At 45.5% G+C, this 15,000-nt stretch overlaps 1 protein-coding gene across 7 annotated transcripts in view; it reads left to right on the top strand.

Annotated features, from left to right (window-relative positions):
* The window catches only part of utrn (utrophin), a 170,893-nt gene that overhangs the window by 126,948 nt on the left and 28,945 nt on the right, over positions 1 to 15,000 (top strand). For all 7 annotated transcript variants that reach the window (XM_076272512.1, XM_076272509.1, XM_076272508.1 and 4 more), the window contains 7 exons: positions 1,658 to 1,787; positions 3,512 to 3,780; positions 5,139 to 5,285; positions 5,978 to 6,056; positions 6,187 to 6,247; positions 12,477 to 12,538; positions 12,982 to 13,056. In XM_076272512.1, the coding sequence (XP_076128627.1) occupies positions 1,658 to 1,787; positions 3,512 to 3,780; positions 5,139 to 5,285; positions 5,978 to 6,056; positions 6,187 to 6,247; positions 12,477 to 12,538; positions 12,982 to 13,056 (823 nt within the window). The remainder of the gene's footprint in view (positions 1 to 1,657; positions 1,788 to 3,511; positions 3,781 to 5,138; positions 5,286 to 5,977; positions 6,057 to 6,186; positions 6,248 to 12,476; positions 12,539 to 12,981; positions 13,057 to 15,000) is intronic.

The following is a 15,000-nucleotide window of genomic DNA, read 5'->3' as shown; positions in this document are numbered from 1 at the left end:
GTCACATAAAGAAGCTGGATGAAAATGTACACAATGCTAAAGGTGCAAACACAGTGCTAAAGGTGATGCCCCTGCTAATAGTATTGATTGACACAACAGGCTTGTGCAAAATTCCAGAATTGAATTGAAACTGGCTCTTAAATTCCAATTCAATTCTTGATTTTCACTTGCATTTCAATTGAGGTAGCAAACAGGAAGCAGAATTGCAATTCGAATTGTGCACAACCCTGGTGCACAAGGTGCTGAGCCAGAACAAATCAATCAGGACCAGTGTCATCTAAGCCTCGTAACGAGCAAGTGATCAGTGGGAAGGGTTAATTAGTCAGGGCAGTGTTTAATTGATTAGTCCAGAAGGTAATAGATAAGGGTAGGCTGCAATTGATGATTGAATGTGTGTTAATTGAATTATTGGTGTGTTAAGCATGCAGTTGGCTTGGAGGTCATCACAGGAGTGGGAGGGGGCAATGAAGCCGGGTCAGCTCGAACAAAGACGGACACACACACACACACACACACACACACACTGTTTTGTATTCACGCTTCACCCTGCGGGGCGGGGGAGGAGGAGAGGATGTAGCCGATGTGGCTGAAAGGACGATGGACAGACAGGCGTAACGCGGTTTGCAGTGGAGGTTGCCACGGCGACGGAGTGTCTTTCTCCCCTGCAAGTCACTCACCTACAAGGTCAAGAGACGGGAAGGATGTAGCTATTAATAGACACAGGCGCGCACGCACACACACACACACACACACACACACACACACACTAACCCAAATAACACAATTCCGTAAGAACACACAGGAAATCAATTGACTGGACCGAACCACTTGAGGAATGAGGGGCACAGACTCATACTGCTACAGAAGAGATTGGGTCGGGTCCAGGGGAGTGAGTCTTGTGTCTGAGTGCGTGGGTGGGTTTGCCTGTGTGCGTGTGTGTGTGTGTGTGCGTGTGTGTGTGTCGTCCTTAATCTCTCCGATTCTCTTTCACGCTGATAGGCAGATCTAATATTCGGCTAATAATAGACTCAATTAGAGAGTGACACCTTTAATTCAGTCTGTGTGTGTGTGTGTGTGTGTGTGTGTGTGTGTGTCCAGATTGTGAATTGCTTCGGGCTAGTGTCTCAGAGTCTCAGTCAAAATAGCCCCCCCCCCCCCATTCCTTTTATCACCACATTAATTCTATTAGCCAGCGTGTCAGTGGCAGCATTTTGCCTGAGGTGGTCCACCGCCACAAATGGGCTACCTTGGGATATCTGTTCCCATGTCATCTCTTACATCATCACTATGCACCGGCGGCGAACATCATCCCTGTGCGCCTGTAACACATTATCAGTGAAGAATGACCTTGTTTGTGGTGTAACCTTCCTGAAATATACTTCATCCATTCAATGGAATGCAGTCTCTGTGTGTGTGTGTGTGTGTTGACCAGTAGGAGTGTGTTTGGTTTTTCCATATTCATATTTCCTGTATATTCCCCCATGGCCATGCTTTATGGAGTGTGTTCTGAACAGCCATCACTTTGAACTTTTTTTATCTCTCATTATTGGGGAGAAACATCATTATACCCTTGATCGGCCCGTGGTGATTAGGCCTTATGGTTATGTGAGGGCGTGCCAGTCATCGACCCCTTGTTAATGAGATTGTGTGTGTGTAGGGTCTGCGTGCGGAGCTCCAGGATCAGGAGCCGGTGGTCGTGGGTGCGTTGGAACAGGCCAGAGCCTTCCTGGCTGACCAGCCCATAGAGGGACCAGAGGAGCCACGCAAGACGCCTCAGCCCAAAACAGGTGAGATTACACACACACACACACACACACACACACACACACACACACACACACACACACACAGCCCATAGAGGGACCAGAGGAGCCACGCAAGATGCCTCAGCCCAAAATAGTTGAGTCTCTATATACACACACACACACACACACACACACACACACACACACAGCCCATAAAGGGATCAAAGGAGCCATTGAGGACACCTCAGCCCAAAACTGGTGAGACAGAACACTCACATTTGTTCCCACTACAAACTTACAAACACACACATATGCCAATCCCCATCCATGAACCGCCTATAGAGAAGCACTTGTAATACTCACCCAATCATTTTCCACAAAACTGGTTAGACCCAGATACATACTGATTTCCCTATCCCCCCCCCCCCCCCCCCCCAACACACACACACACACACACACACACACACACACACACTGTCCTTAAAGACCAGTGATGGTTCAAAGAGGAGAGTTGTGGAATCTCTTTCTGAATTTCTGTCGTGACATGGCGATTGCACAGTGGTTTCACATCAAAGGAACTCTGCTGTAAAATATGCCGTCATAGTAACAGAGTTATTATCTATGCTGATTGTAAGGTTTGCAGACAAGACAGGGTGTTAACGTCTGCTCCGTGTCTCTCTGTGTGTGTGTGTGTGTGTGTGTGTGTGTGTGTGTGTGTGTGTGTGTGTGTGTGTATAAAATCTCCATATTGTTGTGCCTGCCCGGCTCGAGGCAAACACCACATAAAAGGGGAGACCACACGCTGCTCAAAATTAAGAAGATATTCCTTAAATAAATGAACTATGAACAAAAGTCAGTGAATGAAGAGTAAAGCAAGACTGTAGTGTATGTCAGCATAGTGAGGTGAAGTGCAAAACCAAAAGAAACGAACAGGGCGCAGCCCGTCCGGCCGCAACGACAAGACACCGCAACTCTGGAACCGGCAGTCAGCGGAAGCAGAGAGAGAGAGAGAGCGAGAGAGATTGAAGCAGGCTCCCGGGACCCGCTTATATCCTGCCCTAATCGCTGGCGCAATTAGCCCACGCCATTCTGCAGAGCTCCCCCTGTAGGCCACACACAGAACAGCAGCAGAGCCAACACAGACAAAGAGCAGGAAGCGCGACAAGACCCAGCACTGAACAGCTGGGGCGTCACAATATCGTGTGTGTGTGTGTGTGGAATCTTCATATCACAGTTGACAACAACACATACAAAGGAGATGGAGAGGAGTGTGACACAAATACGCACACACACACAAAGACAAGCCATTCCTGTTTCTCATTGGTGCTCAACTGAACAGGATGCAGAGAATCCCAAGCGAGCACACTTAAGATGAAACGTTAGTCATACCAACACTGTTAGCCGAATGACATTAGTTGGATAAAAGTGTCTGCTAAATAAATAAGGATAAACAGATACAGATACACACTCCAAATCTCCTCTTCAGTAACACTGATAAAGATACACAGATACACACTCCAAATCTCCTCTTCAGTAACACTGCTAACACTAGGAAAGATGTAGGTCTTTACTTAGCAGGTTTTTATTTCTCAGTTTAGTTCTCAGGAACTGTGCAGTGTTAAGAAAACGAACTGTTAAATTAACGGTGTCAATCAGCCTCTCTATATTATGACCAGCTGTACGCTGTGTGTGTTCAGTATTTGATGGTGTGTTTTTCTAACTGTGTGTATTGTTTTTGTGTGTGTGTGTCCATGTGTGTCCGTCAGAGCCGACCCCAGAGGAGCGCGCGGCACGTCTGTCCCGCGCGGTGCGCAAGCAGAGCGGGGAGGTGTGTGAGCGCTGGGAGCGCGTTACCGCGGCGACGGGGCGCTGGCAGGGCCGCGTGGAGACGGTGCTGGAGCGCATGCAGGAGCTGCAGAGCCGCATGGACGCCCTGGAGCTGCGGCTGGCCCACGCAGAGGACTCCAGCACTACCTGGCAACCCGTCGGGGACCTGCTGATAGACGCCCTGCAGGACCACATACAGCACACCACGGTGAGGGGAGCATACACACACACATACATACATACAGTATACACACACACACATACATACATACATACATACATACATACATACATACAGTATATATACACACACACACACACATACATACATACATACATACATACATACATACAGTATATATACACACACACATACATACATACATACATACATACATACATACAGTATATATACACACACACATACATACATACATACATACATACATACATACAGTATATACACAAACACACACACACACACACATATATACACATACTCACACACACACACACACACAAACCATAGCTGCCTGCTCATAGACGTGTTATGGGGTCTTATTACACGGCTCTTCATAGTGCTGCAGAATGCTCCATTCACTTGAATGGGCCTTCCCAACGTTCGGCGGTCTGCTAATTCTGAATAACAGACCGTTGCTAAGTATAACAGACAAAGTCAATTCTTTCATATCACTACGCAAGGATTGGAACTTCATTCAAAAGGGAAAGCAGACGGTTGATCAGCTGTGTTCTAAAGAATGTTTGATTCAAGTTCAGCGTGTGTTGTTGCGAACTATGTTTCTCAGCAAAAGCCATGATGAAACGGTAACAAATAGGCTATAGCCTAGGCTATGTAGGCTAAAGTCATATCGTGGGGAGTTTATTGTGTCGTTTTGGTAAGTAGCCGTGTAATACGCGTCGGGGTCCGGTTCGCCCTGTCGGGACCTATCTCCCGACAATGAACGGCGTTCTATACATTATCCCTTACATAAACAACAGACCAGGTAATGTGTAACAGAGACACACACACACACACACACACATACACACACACACACACACACACACACACACAGCCTATACCTAAGCACCAGCGTGACACCAGGCACACACTCAGAGACAGCTGCAAGCTCTTCATGATAAATTCAAAAGCTTGTCAAAAAGCTTGTGAAACGCCTTGAAATGCCTTAGAAAGGGTCAGCTGTTCCCAGGGATGTGTCTTTAAAAGGATGCACACTGCATCTCCCGTCAGAGCCTGCCCTCACATCACTTTCTGTTGAACGTCTAAGGCTTGCCATGATCTCACGCACACACAGGCACACACACATGATGATGAAGCCATGATAAAGTCTTTTGCCTAGTTCTACAAATTATCATTAGGATAAACTTAAACCTCCACACCAAAGATTATCTGTGTGTGTGTGTGTGTGTGTGTGTGTGTGTGTGTGTGTGTGTGTGTGTGTGTGTGTGTGTGTGTGTGTGTGTGTGTGTGTGTGTGTGTGTGTGTGTGTGTGTGTGTGTGTGTGTGTGTGTGTGTGTGTGTGTGTGTGTGTGTGTGTGTCTCAGGTGTTCCGTGAGGAGCTGGTTCCTCTGCAGCAGGAGGTGTACACTCTGAATGACCTCAGCGCTCAACTCACACCCCTGGACGTTCAACTGTCCTCCACCACCACACACCAACTAGACCAGCTAAACACACGCTGTGCCCTGTTACAGGTGAGTGTGTGTGTGTGTGTGTGAGTGTGTTTCGCCATCTCTGCTGCACCACCACTCATTAGCTCGAGCAGTTAAAAACAACTGCACAACAACTGCACCCTGTTACAGGTTTGTGTGTGTGTGTGTACATGTATGTCTTTGGTTGTTTGTCAAGGCCATCACCACTCACCATCTTAAACTGGAGCGAGGCTCTGTGGCGTGTGTGTGTGTGAGAGTGTGTGTATGTATGTCTTTGGCCGTTTGTCAAGCTTAAACTGTGACGTGTGTGTTTCCATGTTTATCTGTTTTGTATGGGTGTGTGTTTTCTGTGATCTGTGGTACTGGTGCTATCAAAGGGACAGACTAAAGTACAAGACCAGAGAGAGAGATGAAGAGGAGAGAGGGATGGGGGTATCACACACTCTCTCTTCTCCTCCCTCCCTCCCTCTAACCCCCATCCCTCTCTCCTCTTCCTCTGGTCTTGTACACTCACACACACACGCACACTCACACATACATACACACACACACACACACACTTTTGTTTAATCTTTCGGGTCCCAGTAGCTGCACATGTCGATCTCCAGGGGTGTGTGTGTGTGTGTGTGTGTGTGTGTGTGTGTGTGTTATTCACCTCCTGTGCTGTCTATATCTCTGACATTTTGTGGTGACCCTCTGACTTCACTATATCACTTTCTCTCTCTCTCTCTCAGGTTGCTGTGGAGGAGAGGTTGAAGTTGCTGCAGGAAGCTCACAGGGACTTTGGGCCTTCGTCCCAACACTTCCTCTCAAGTATGTGTCAGACTGTGAGGTGCTCACACAAACACACACAACCATAACGTTTATATTTACATTTATTAGTTTAGTAGACATTTTTATCTACAGTATTGTGTGTGTGTGTGTGACTCAATGTTTTTTGTAGCTTCTGTGCAGCATCCGTGGCAGAGAGCAGTCTCACCGAATAAAGTTCCTTATTACATTAAGTAAGTAGTCCATTTTCCTCTTCTCGTGCGCGTGTGTGTGTGTGTGTGTGTGTGTGTGTGTGTGTGTGTGTGTGTCTGTCTGTGTGTGTCTGTGTGTGTGTGTGTACGCACACGTTCACATTTATGTTGCTGTGAATCAATAATGCCGGTTGAACTGCTGCCACATGGGTGTTTAAATAATACATCCCTAAGCTAGGTCACAAACAGAAGCATGGAAAGGTGTACATGAGTAGGAGGGTGTGTGTGTGTGTGTGATGGCTCAATTCAGCATTAACGTTGGAACAATGTGCTTTCACAACCATTTTAGTGGGAGAAACGGCATGGAAAGAGAGAGAGAGAGAGAGAGAGAGAGAGAGAGCGGAGGAGAGAGTGTGAGTTAGTGTGTGTGTGTGGCATAGAGTTATGGGGAGGGAGAGCAAGTGAGAGTGAGAGAGAGATGGACTTTCTGGCACACCTGTGATTTGTTTTGGCCATGGGGCTTCAAGAGAATGAGAGATGAAAGTGAGAGAAAGTGTGTGTGTGTGTGTGTGTGTGTGTGTGTGTTGTGTGTGTGTGTGTGTGTGTGTGTGTGTGTGTGTAGGACTGCCCTTCAGCTGAACTTCTTCTGACCACTGCCATATGGAGCCTGCATGCTTATAGCCACAAATACACACACACATGCGCGCACACACACACACACACAGAGAGGGAGAGAGATCAAAGACTGTCCTTTCTTCTTCATGACAGTGTCATACCACATCAAAATACATTACTGTAATTCCTACACACACACACACACACACACGCGCGCGCACGCACACACACACAGAGAGAGAGAGAGAAGGAAAGAGAGAGTGACATGAATGTAGTCACACAGGGAAATGTAGATTTTTCTTACTGTACTGAACACTCCTCTGAGCCCTTAGCTTCTACCTCCTATTTCTCTTGGCTCTCTCTCTGTCTTTCTCTTTCTCTCATCTCTCTATCCCCTGATTTTTCTCTCTCTATCTCTCTTGCACTGCACTCTCTCATGTCTGATTTGTCACTTTCTCTCCAGCTCTCTCTCTCATTTCTCTCCTCTCTTTCTCTTTCTCTCCTCTCTTTCTCTCTTTCTCTCCTCTCTTTCTCCTCCTCTCACCTCTTTCTTTCTCCCCCTCTCTCTCCTCTTTGTCTCTTTGTGGCTTATGAATCAGATTAAGTGTTGCGGAGTCGCATCAGGATGAAAAGAGAGGACACTTCGATGTGTTTGCTGGAGTGGGTGAGTGTGTCAAGTGGAGAGAGAGAGAGAGAGAGAGAGAAAGAAAGAAAGAAAGAAAGAGAGAGAGAACTTATCACTGTTGCCCTGGCCTTCGGATAACACATTCACTCATCTGTCAATGAAGGGAAGGAGAATGGTTTCTCGCGCAAGTCCAAGTCATTTTCACTTCTAACCAGTGTGTGAGTGTGAGTGTGTGTGTGTGTGTGTGTGTGTGTGTGTGTGTGTGTGTGTGTGTGTGTGTGTGAGAGGGAGAGCGCAATAGAGAGGAGCCAAGTTCGCAAAAATCTGTGTGTGATTCTCTGTGTGTGGGCGTCTGTGTGTGATTGTGATAGGAGGAAATGTGTGTGTGTGTGTGTGTGAAAGTGAGAGGAAATCCATTTGTGTGTAAAAATGTTTCACTTTGAAATTTTAACACATTTTAACCTAATATGGCATTAACTAAAAAGCATAATAGATTCAAAGCCAACTCACATTGTCTTCAGGATCTTCTCCAACACACATCCTCTACATACTTACAGCACATTGCCCCCACCTACACACACACACACTACGCACACTACACACACACACACTCACAGCTCCACTCCCCTCCCGCCCACCACACACATCTTCACTCTCATCACTCACATACATCATACATACAGTACTCTGCTTGCAATAGTAAGTCCCTTCACCATACTTGCAGTTCACTGCCCCCCCCCTCTCCGCTACATACACAGCACATTATTTCATCAGGAAGCTTCTCCAACACACATCCCCAACATACTTACAGCACACTGCCCCCCCCCCCCCCCCCCAATACACAGCACATTGTCTCATGAGGAAGCTTCTCCAACACACATATTGCACACTGCCCTCTCCCCACATACACAGCACACTATCCCATCTCCCTTGTCATCCCCCCAACACACACACCAAGACCCCTGGCAGTTGGGTTAGCCCCTTGAGCCGGGGATCTACCCAAGGTTTCTTCCTTAGTAAGGGAGTTTTTCCTTGCCCCTGTTGCTCTTGGGTGCTCCTTGTTGGTGCCCCCCCCCCCCCCCCCCATCCCATCCTCCCCCACCTTTCTTATGCAGCCCTTGCCACTTAATCTACTAAACCCCTCTTCTACTGCACTTTTTACCCCCCCCCCCCCCCCCCATAAATGCACAAATAGGCTGACACCAGACATAATTTCACTGCATTTCTTACATCCAGTAACTATATGCATGTGACGATAAACTTCCTTGTATCCTTGTATCTTAACATGCCTCAAGTCTGTCTCATTTGATCTGGCACTTGCTGTTGGTCTGTCGCGTCGCGTCACTTGGTACAATGACAGGTTCGGTCGTGTGACGCATGCAAGACGCATGCAAGCACCTATGCAGATTTTCTAAAATCGTGAAGTTAACTCCTTAATATCTATGAAAAAAAAAAAAAAACTCAAGTCATTTCAAGTCATTTGTCTCAAGTCTAAGTCAAGTCTCAAGTCATGAATAGCAAGTCAAAGTCAAGTCGAGTCTTTTATACATGTTGATCAAGCAAGTCTAAAGTCTTAAAAAATGTGACTCGAGTCTGACTCGAGTCAAGTCATGTGACTTGAGTCCCCCATGTCTGGTGTGTGTGTGTGTGTTTTTGTTTTTGTGCGTACTCATTCAAGTGTTCGCAAAGCCAGCCTGGCATCTTTATTCATGAAGATCCATCGAATTGAGTCTCCTGTTCTCCAGAGAGGGAGAGGGAGAGGGAGAGAGAAAGAGAGAGAGAGAGAGAGAGAGAGAGAGAGAGAGAAACTTTAATTATTTGATTCCTCGGCTGGTTTGGGCTTTGAGCCGGTGACGGTGACTGCCACCGCTGCCTGGAGACTGACTGGTGGATGGGTTGATTAAGAGAGTGTGTGTGTGTTAGTGTGAATGCTGACGGTGGCGCTAGCTAACATCTGTAGCCTGTCGTCTGTCTATCTGGTCTGATGGGATCTGAGCCCCAGCTCCCCACACCAGAGACACAGGGAACCGGGTGGAACGTTATAGAACCCGCTTCTCACAGAACCGCTCCGCTAGAGAGGAGAAGGAGTGTGTGTGATGGATAAGGAGGACAAAAGATGAGCTCTCTGTTTCTCATTTGGGACCGGTTTGGTCATTTCACATGCAGCTTTAACAAGCCCATGGACACACACTCACACACACACTCACAATCTCTCTCTCACACACACACACACACACACACACACTATCTCCAGAGTAGACTAGGAGGTTGCTGTTTGACTGCCTAAATACAATATAGTCTATTTCACTCTCTCTGAACCGTGCATAATGGGATCCAGACATCGCATTCATATGTGTGTGTGTGTGTGTGTGTATGTGACTGTGTGCTCGCATATAAACTGTAAACTGACACGATTGCTGAGAGAAGTGTGCATTTGCATGTCATCTGTGCATGTGTAAGGTGTGTGTGTGTGTGTGTGTGTGTGTGTTGTCAGGAGATGTCTCTGTTGCCTCATTGTGGCTGTGAAATGAGGACGTGGATTAGGAGACAGGCCCTGCTACCGGATCTCACAGGCAGTGTAATCCTCTGTCTTCAGAGAGTTGTGTGTGTGTGTGTCTGTGTGTGTCTGTGTGTGTGTCTGTGGAAGCTAGTGTTACAGTATGGTGTTGTGTTAATGTTGCTTTTGGTTTCTGAGATTTGTGTGTATGTGTGTGTTTCATAGGGCCCCTTTGTCTTTTGAATGGGAGGCTGTGAGTTTGTTTCTACTTTTTCCATTCTTTTATACACAACTAGAGAGCACAACTCTATCTCTAGCAAGCTCAGTTGATTTTTTTTTTTTCAACCAGAGCTGGCAACAAATGATGATATTTAAAAGTGTGATTAAGTTTTATGAGCTAAGTTGCACAGCTAGCTCAGCAGTATTTCAAATCCCATTTGATGAGCAAACAGAAATAAGCTCTTTATAAAACAGCTAGCTTGGCGCTAATATAACATTTAAATAAATCCCACGGACGTGCTAACAAAAACTAGCATCGACATTGTGATCATTTGGTGAAAAAGAAGAGTTTACATAGGCTGTGCTGGGAATACCAACATCAGGAGAATGTTAAATAATTCCCAGTGACTTGCTTTCTGTTTTCTACAGAAATATAATCTACATTTGTCAAAATAATATCTTTTTTTGTTTTGTTTGAGCAAGTTGTATCCATTTGGTCAAATATCCTCCATTCTTCCACTCTTTTCCATTGCTCCTTTTAAAATGGACTTTTACAACCATCAATTGGGCCTGTCAGAGCCCAACAGAAAACTTATTCTTGAACCAGTTCCATTCTGAATCCTTTGAACCTTGTATCTAGTGAACCAGTTCGCATTTACACCAGATTTGAACAGAAAGCAACGATGTATCATCAACAGAGGGTGTTACATGCATAACTGAACACGCCCACTCTAGAAATTGGAAGAAGAAAAAATGGTGCCAGCTCTGAACCAAAGTATCTGGACCGTGAGCCAAAAAGGAGCCAGCCTTCTGTTGGTGGTAGAGGCCAAAGAGATAGCCAATCAAAAGTCATCTGTGTTGTTAGCCCAGCCCAGAGTTTCGGTTTAGTTCCTGTTGGTGGCATACTGAAGCAGGAACCAATGAACTTCTGCTTCATCGTTGGAGTAGTAGCCTGGAAAACCAAACTCATTCATGAATGAATAGAGTCTGGTCACTAGCGATTGGGAATCGTTTACAAGCTAGCATGGTGACAGGCGTAGATATAGCGTTAACTTTGAAATCATTGGTCCAGCCTAAGCAATCACATGATGATCAAAAATGATTGAGTTTTGATTTAGTGACCCCCCCTTTTCACGAATTGGGCAAGTAGTCTGCCGATTGCAGGAAACGTTAGTGAACTATAGTGCTCCAGACAGCTGCCTGACAGGAGATATAGGTTGGCGTGGCCAGGCTAGTGGAGTGGTGCTTTAATGGCAAAACAAAACAAAAAGTTCCACTTGTTTTAATTTGTTGGTATAATTCTGAAGCAGGAACCAAAACAACACACCAGTATAGTGCTTTGTTCCTGAACTGATGGTTGCTGCCAAAAACAGAGTTCCAGTTTTCAGGAACAAAAATGTGTTAATTTAGTGGGGAAAAAACATACTAAGACCACTGAGGGTCCACAACGGCGGAACATGGCAGACTGTTCCAAAAGGTGTGACACACTCTGATGTGAGCTGGCATCTCTTCTGAGGGCTTGATGAATAATGATGAACACCTGGTGTGTGTGTGTGTGTGTGTGTGTGTGTGTGTGTGTGTGTGTGTGTGTGTGTGTGCGCTTGTCAGTGCATAGGTTTGTGGGCTTATGTTGTATGTTTATGTGCGTAAATTGTAGGTATGTGTCAGTTTGTGTTTGTGTGTGTCTGTTCGTGTGTGTGTGTGTCCGTGCGTGTTTGTGTACACTCTCCCCTGTGTCAAGGCTGCCAGCCTTCTCTTATCTTTTGTTACGCTCAGCTCATCCAACATAATGCCAGAAGCACGGACATGCACACACACACGCACAAACAGCCAGACACACACGTACGCACACACAGACACACACTACCTACGAGCATCAGTGGGAGGTCCCTCCCCCACCCTCTGTGTGTGTGTATGTGCGTGTGTGTGTTGTGTTGTTGGTGTGGGCAGTTGTGATGCTGCTCAAATGGGACTAAGATGAGAATTTGTGGTGTAACAATGTTGTTAAGCAGAGATACCTGTGTTTTTTTTTTGTGTGTGTGTGTGTGTGTCACTGATGCATTTAAATAGCTTGAGTTAATTATAGTGAATTGAGATGAGTCACATATCTTCACACACACAGAGAAGGACAAACCTTGGAAATGCATAACATTTGACGAGTTTAACACGCCTCTCTCCCTCTCTCATCTCCCTCTCTTATTCTCTATCTCTCTATCACTCTCACTCATATTCTCTATCTCTCTATCTCTCTCACTCACACACACAAACACACACACACACACACACTGATGTCTTTTTATCTCTCTTGTGTGCAGTCACCAGACGCAATCCACCTGTTGGGACCACCCCAAGATGACAGAGCTCTATCACTCACTCGGTATGGAAACGCACACACACACACACACACACACAGACACAGATAAACATATTCACACATAAACACACTCAGACAGACACACTCACTCATAACTATATGATGATTTACACTGATATACTTCTGAAGCACACTCACAAAGAATACAAAGTACACAAACATCAAGTAAGTATAAGTATATATACTCTTTTGATCCCGTGAGGGAAATTTGGTCTCTGTATTTATCCCAATCCGTGAATTAGTGAAACACACTCAGCACACAGTGAGGTGAAGCACACACTAATCCCGACGCAGTGCCTGCAACAACAGCGGCACACACACACAACACACACACACACACACACACACACACACACACACACACACACAACTGTATGTGTACCTGTCCACGGAAGCGCTTTCTAACTGATGTCTCTCTGGCTCTGTGTGTGTGTGTCTGCCTGCAGCGGACCTGAATACCGTCAGATTCTCTGCTTATAGAACTGCCATGAAGATCCGACGACTGCAGAAAGCCCTTTGCCGTAAGTTGTGTGTGTGCTGCCAGGGTTTTGTGTGGGTGTGTGAGATATGTCAGTAAAAGGTCAGTTGCCATGACGGGTGTGAGCTATCACCTGTATCATCCAAATTACCGCTGACACACACACACATGCAGGCGCGCGCCTAGCTCTGTGTGATATATAGGTGTCCCAAAGGATCACACTAATTGCTGTAGATAATTTTAAGCAGGTGTTTGGAGTCATTAAGCACACACGATGTAGTCTGTGTGCGTCTGTGTGTGTCTGTACGTGTGTGTGTCTGTATGTGTGTAAGAGAGGTAGAGAGTGAGGTTTTTTTGCCATTGTTGTTGGATTTCTTTCATTTCACTCATTTGTCGGAGAAGACTAAAAGTGTTTTGAGAAAATGCGTTGGCTAAAGACAGAGCTGTTAAGAATAACTGAGATGGAGAAAGAGAGATGTTGCCTTTTAAAACCCTTTACTTAAAACCTCAGTTTAGAACCACAACCAACCAAAAGAAAACGAGGGGGAAAATCGATCCCTTTTACCATTGAAAGACTGACCGCCCTCCGTCATTTACAGAAAACATCCTCGTGTTCACGCACCACTTTACCCTCAGCAGAGCCACATTCTCACAGTTAAACCTGCTCACGTCATGGCACCATCCTGACCATCATTTTGAGCTGTGTGAGATTTTCAGTTCTTGTCTCCACCAAGGAATTAAACATGGATATTGTTACAACCACCCGGCTCGTTCTGGGTGATTTTAACATAGGGAGACCACACGTGGATAAAGAGTTAACAAAAAATATGTATTTATTAAAGTAATCATGTATGCAAAGTGTGAAGTCAGTATTAATGAGATGGTAAGAAAACAAAGGTATGGTGTAAATCAGAGTAATGTGCAAAGCCCAAACAAAAGACAAAGGCGCCGCATGCTGCAATGGAGAGAGGGAACCCTGAACTTCAGACAGGTAGCCTCTTTTATAGTGCAGTTGCCCCAATCAAGTGATCAGCAGCACCTGTGTCTTGACTCCACCCTGCAAACCAGAGAAAGACAAAGACAGGCAGGTAGGCAGAGACCGGCAGGGTCGTAACAATATCATATCAAATCTCACACAGCTAAAAATGATGGTCAGGATGTTAAGAATAGCTATCGTCAGAGAGAGAGAGAGAGAGAGAGAGAGAACAGAGAACAGCATAGAACTGAAATATTTAAACGGTCAGATACTGAAGCAATCTTATTGTGTGTGTGTAAATATATGTGAAAGATGCCAGTGGGTGATATGGCTACTTATGAACAATGCAAATTTGTTTATTAAAATGTGTGGATTCATTCAATAGTGTTAAATGAAATGTGTGTATGTGTGTTTGTATTTGTATCTTTTTGTGTGTTTGTGTGTGCATTTGTGTGTGCGCGCGTGTGTGTGGATCATGCCTTCTGGTAGTGGGGGTTTAGCATATTCTCATTAGAGAGAGCCTCTCGTCAGACTAATTAGAGTGGAGAATCAAAGCAAACAGGAGGAGCGTCCTTCTGTCAATTAACCCTCTGTGTGTGTGACGTGTTTGTGTGTGTGTGTGTGTTTGTGTGTATGTGTGCGTGATTGTGTTTGCTAACCTGTCTCATTTTTTTGTGTGCGCATGTGTTTGTTAGTCTGTCTACATTTTTGTCTGTTTGTGTTTTGTTAACCCGTCTAACTTTGTGTGTATGTCTGTGTGTGTGTGCATGTTATGTTTGAGTGTGCATTCGAGTGTGTTTTGATGTGTTTGACTGTCTGTGAAGGGGCTTTTGGTGTGAATGAGCAATGAAGCGATGAAGTTGAAAAGGGCATTTAAAATTCTTACCGTCTCTCTCTTCCTCCCTCCCTCTCTCTCTTTCTCTCTCTCCCTTATCCTCTCTCACACCATCTCTCCCCCTCTATGCTCCTTTTTATTCTATCTTGTCATTTTCTCTTTCCTTTCTATTCCCT

This window comes from Alosa pseudoharengus, unplaced genomic scaffold (assembly GCF_046254945.1).
Source record: "Alosa pseudoharengus isolate Yale_2024_CS ecotype anadromous, Long Island Sound unplaced genomic scaffold, YU_APseudo_1.1 YU_APseudo_1.1_scf_7, whole genome shotgun sequence".
Classification (NCBI taxonomy): Eukaryota; Metazoa; Chordata; class Actinopteri; order Clupeiformes; family Clupeidae; genus Alosa; species Alosa pseudoharengus.
The sequence above is the reverse complement of the archived record's forward strand: the minus strand, read 5'-3'. Positions and strand labels throughout refer to the sequence as shown.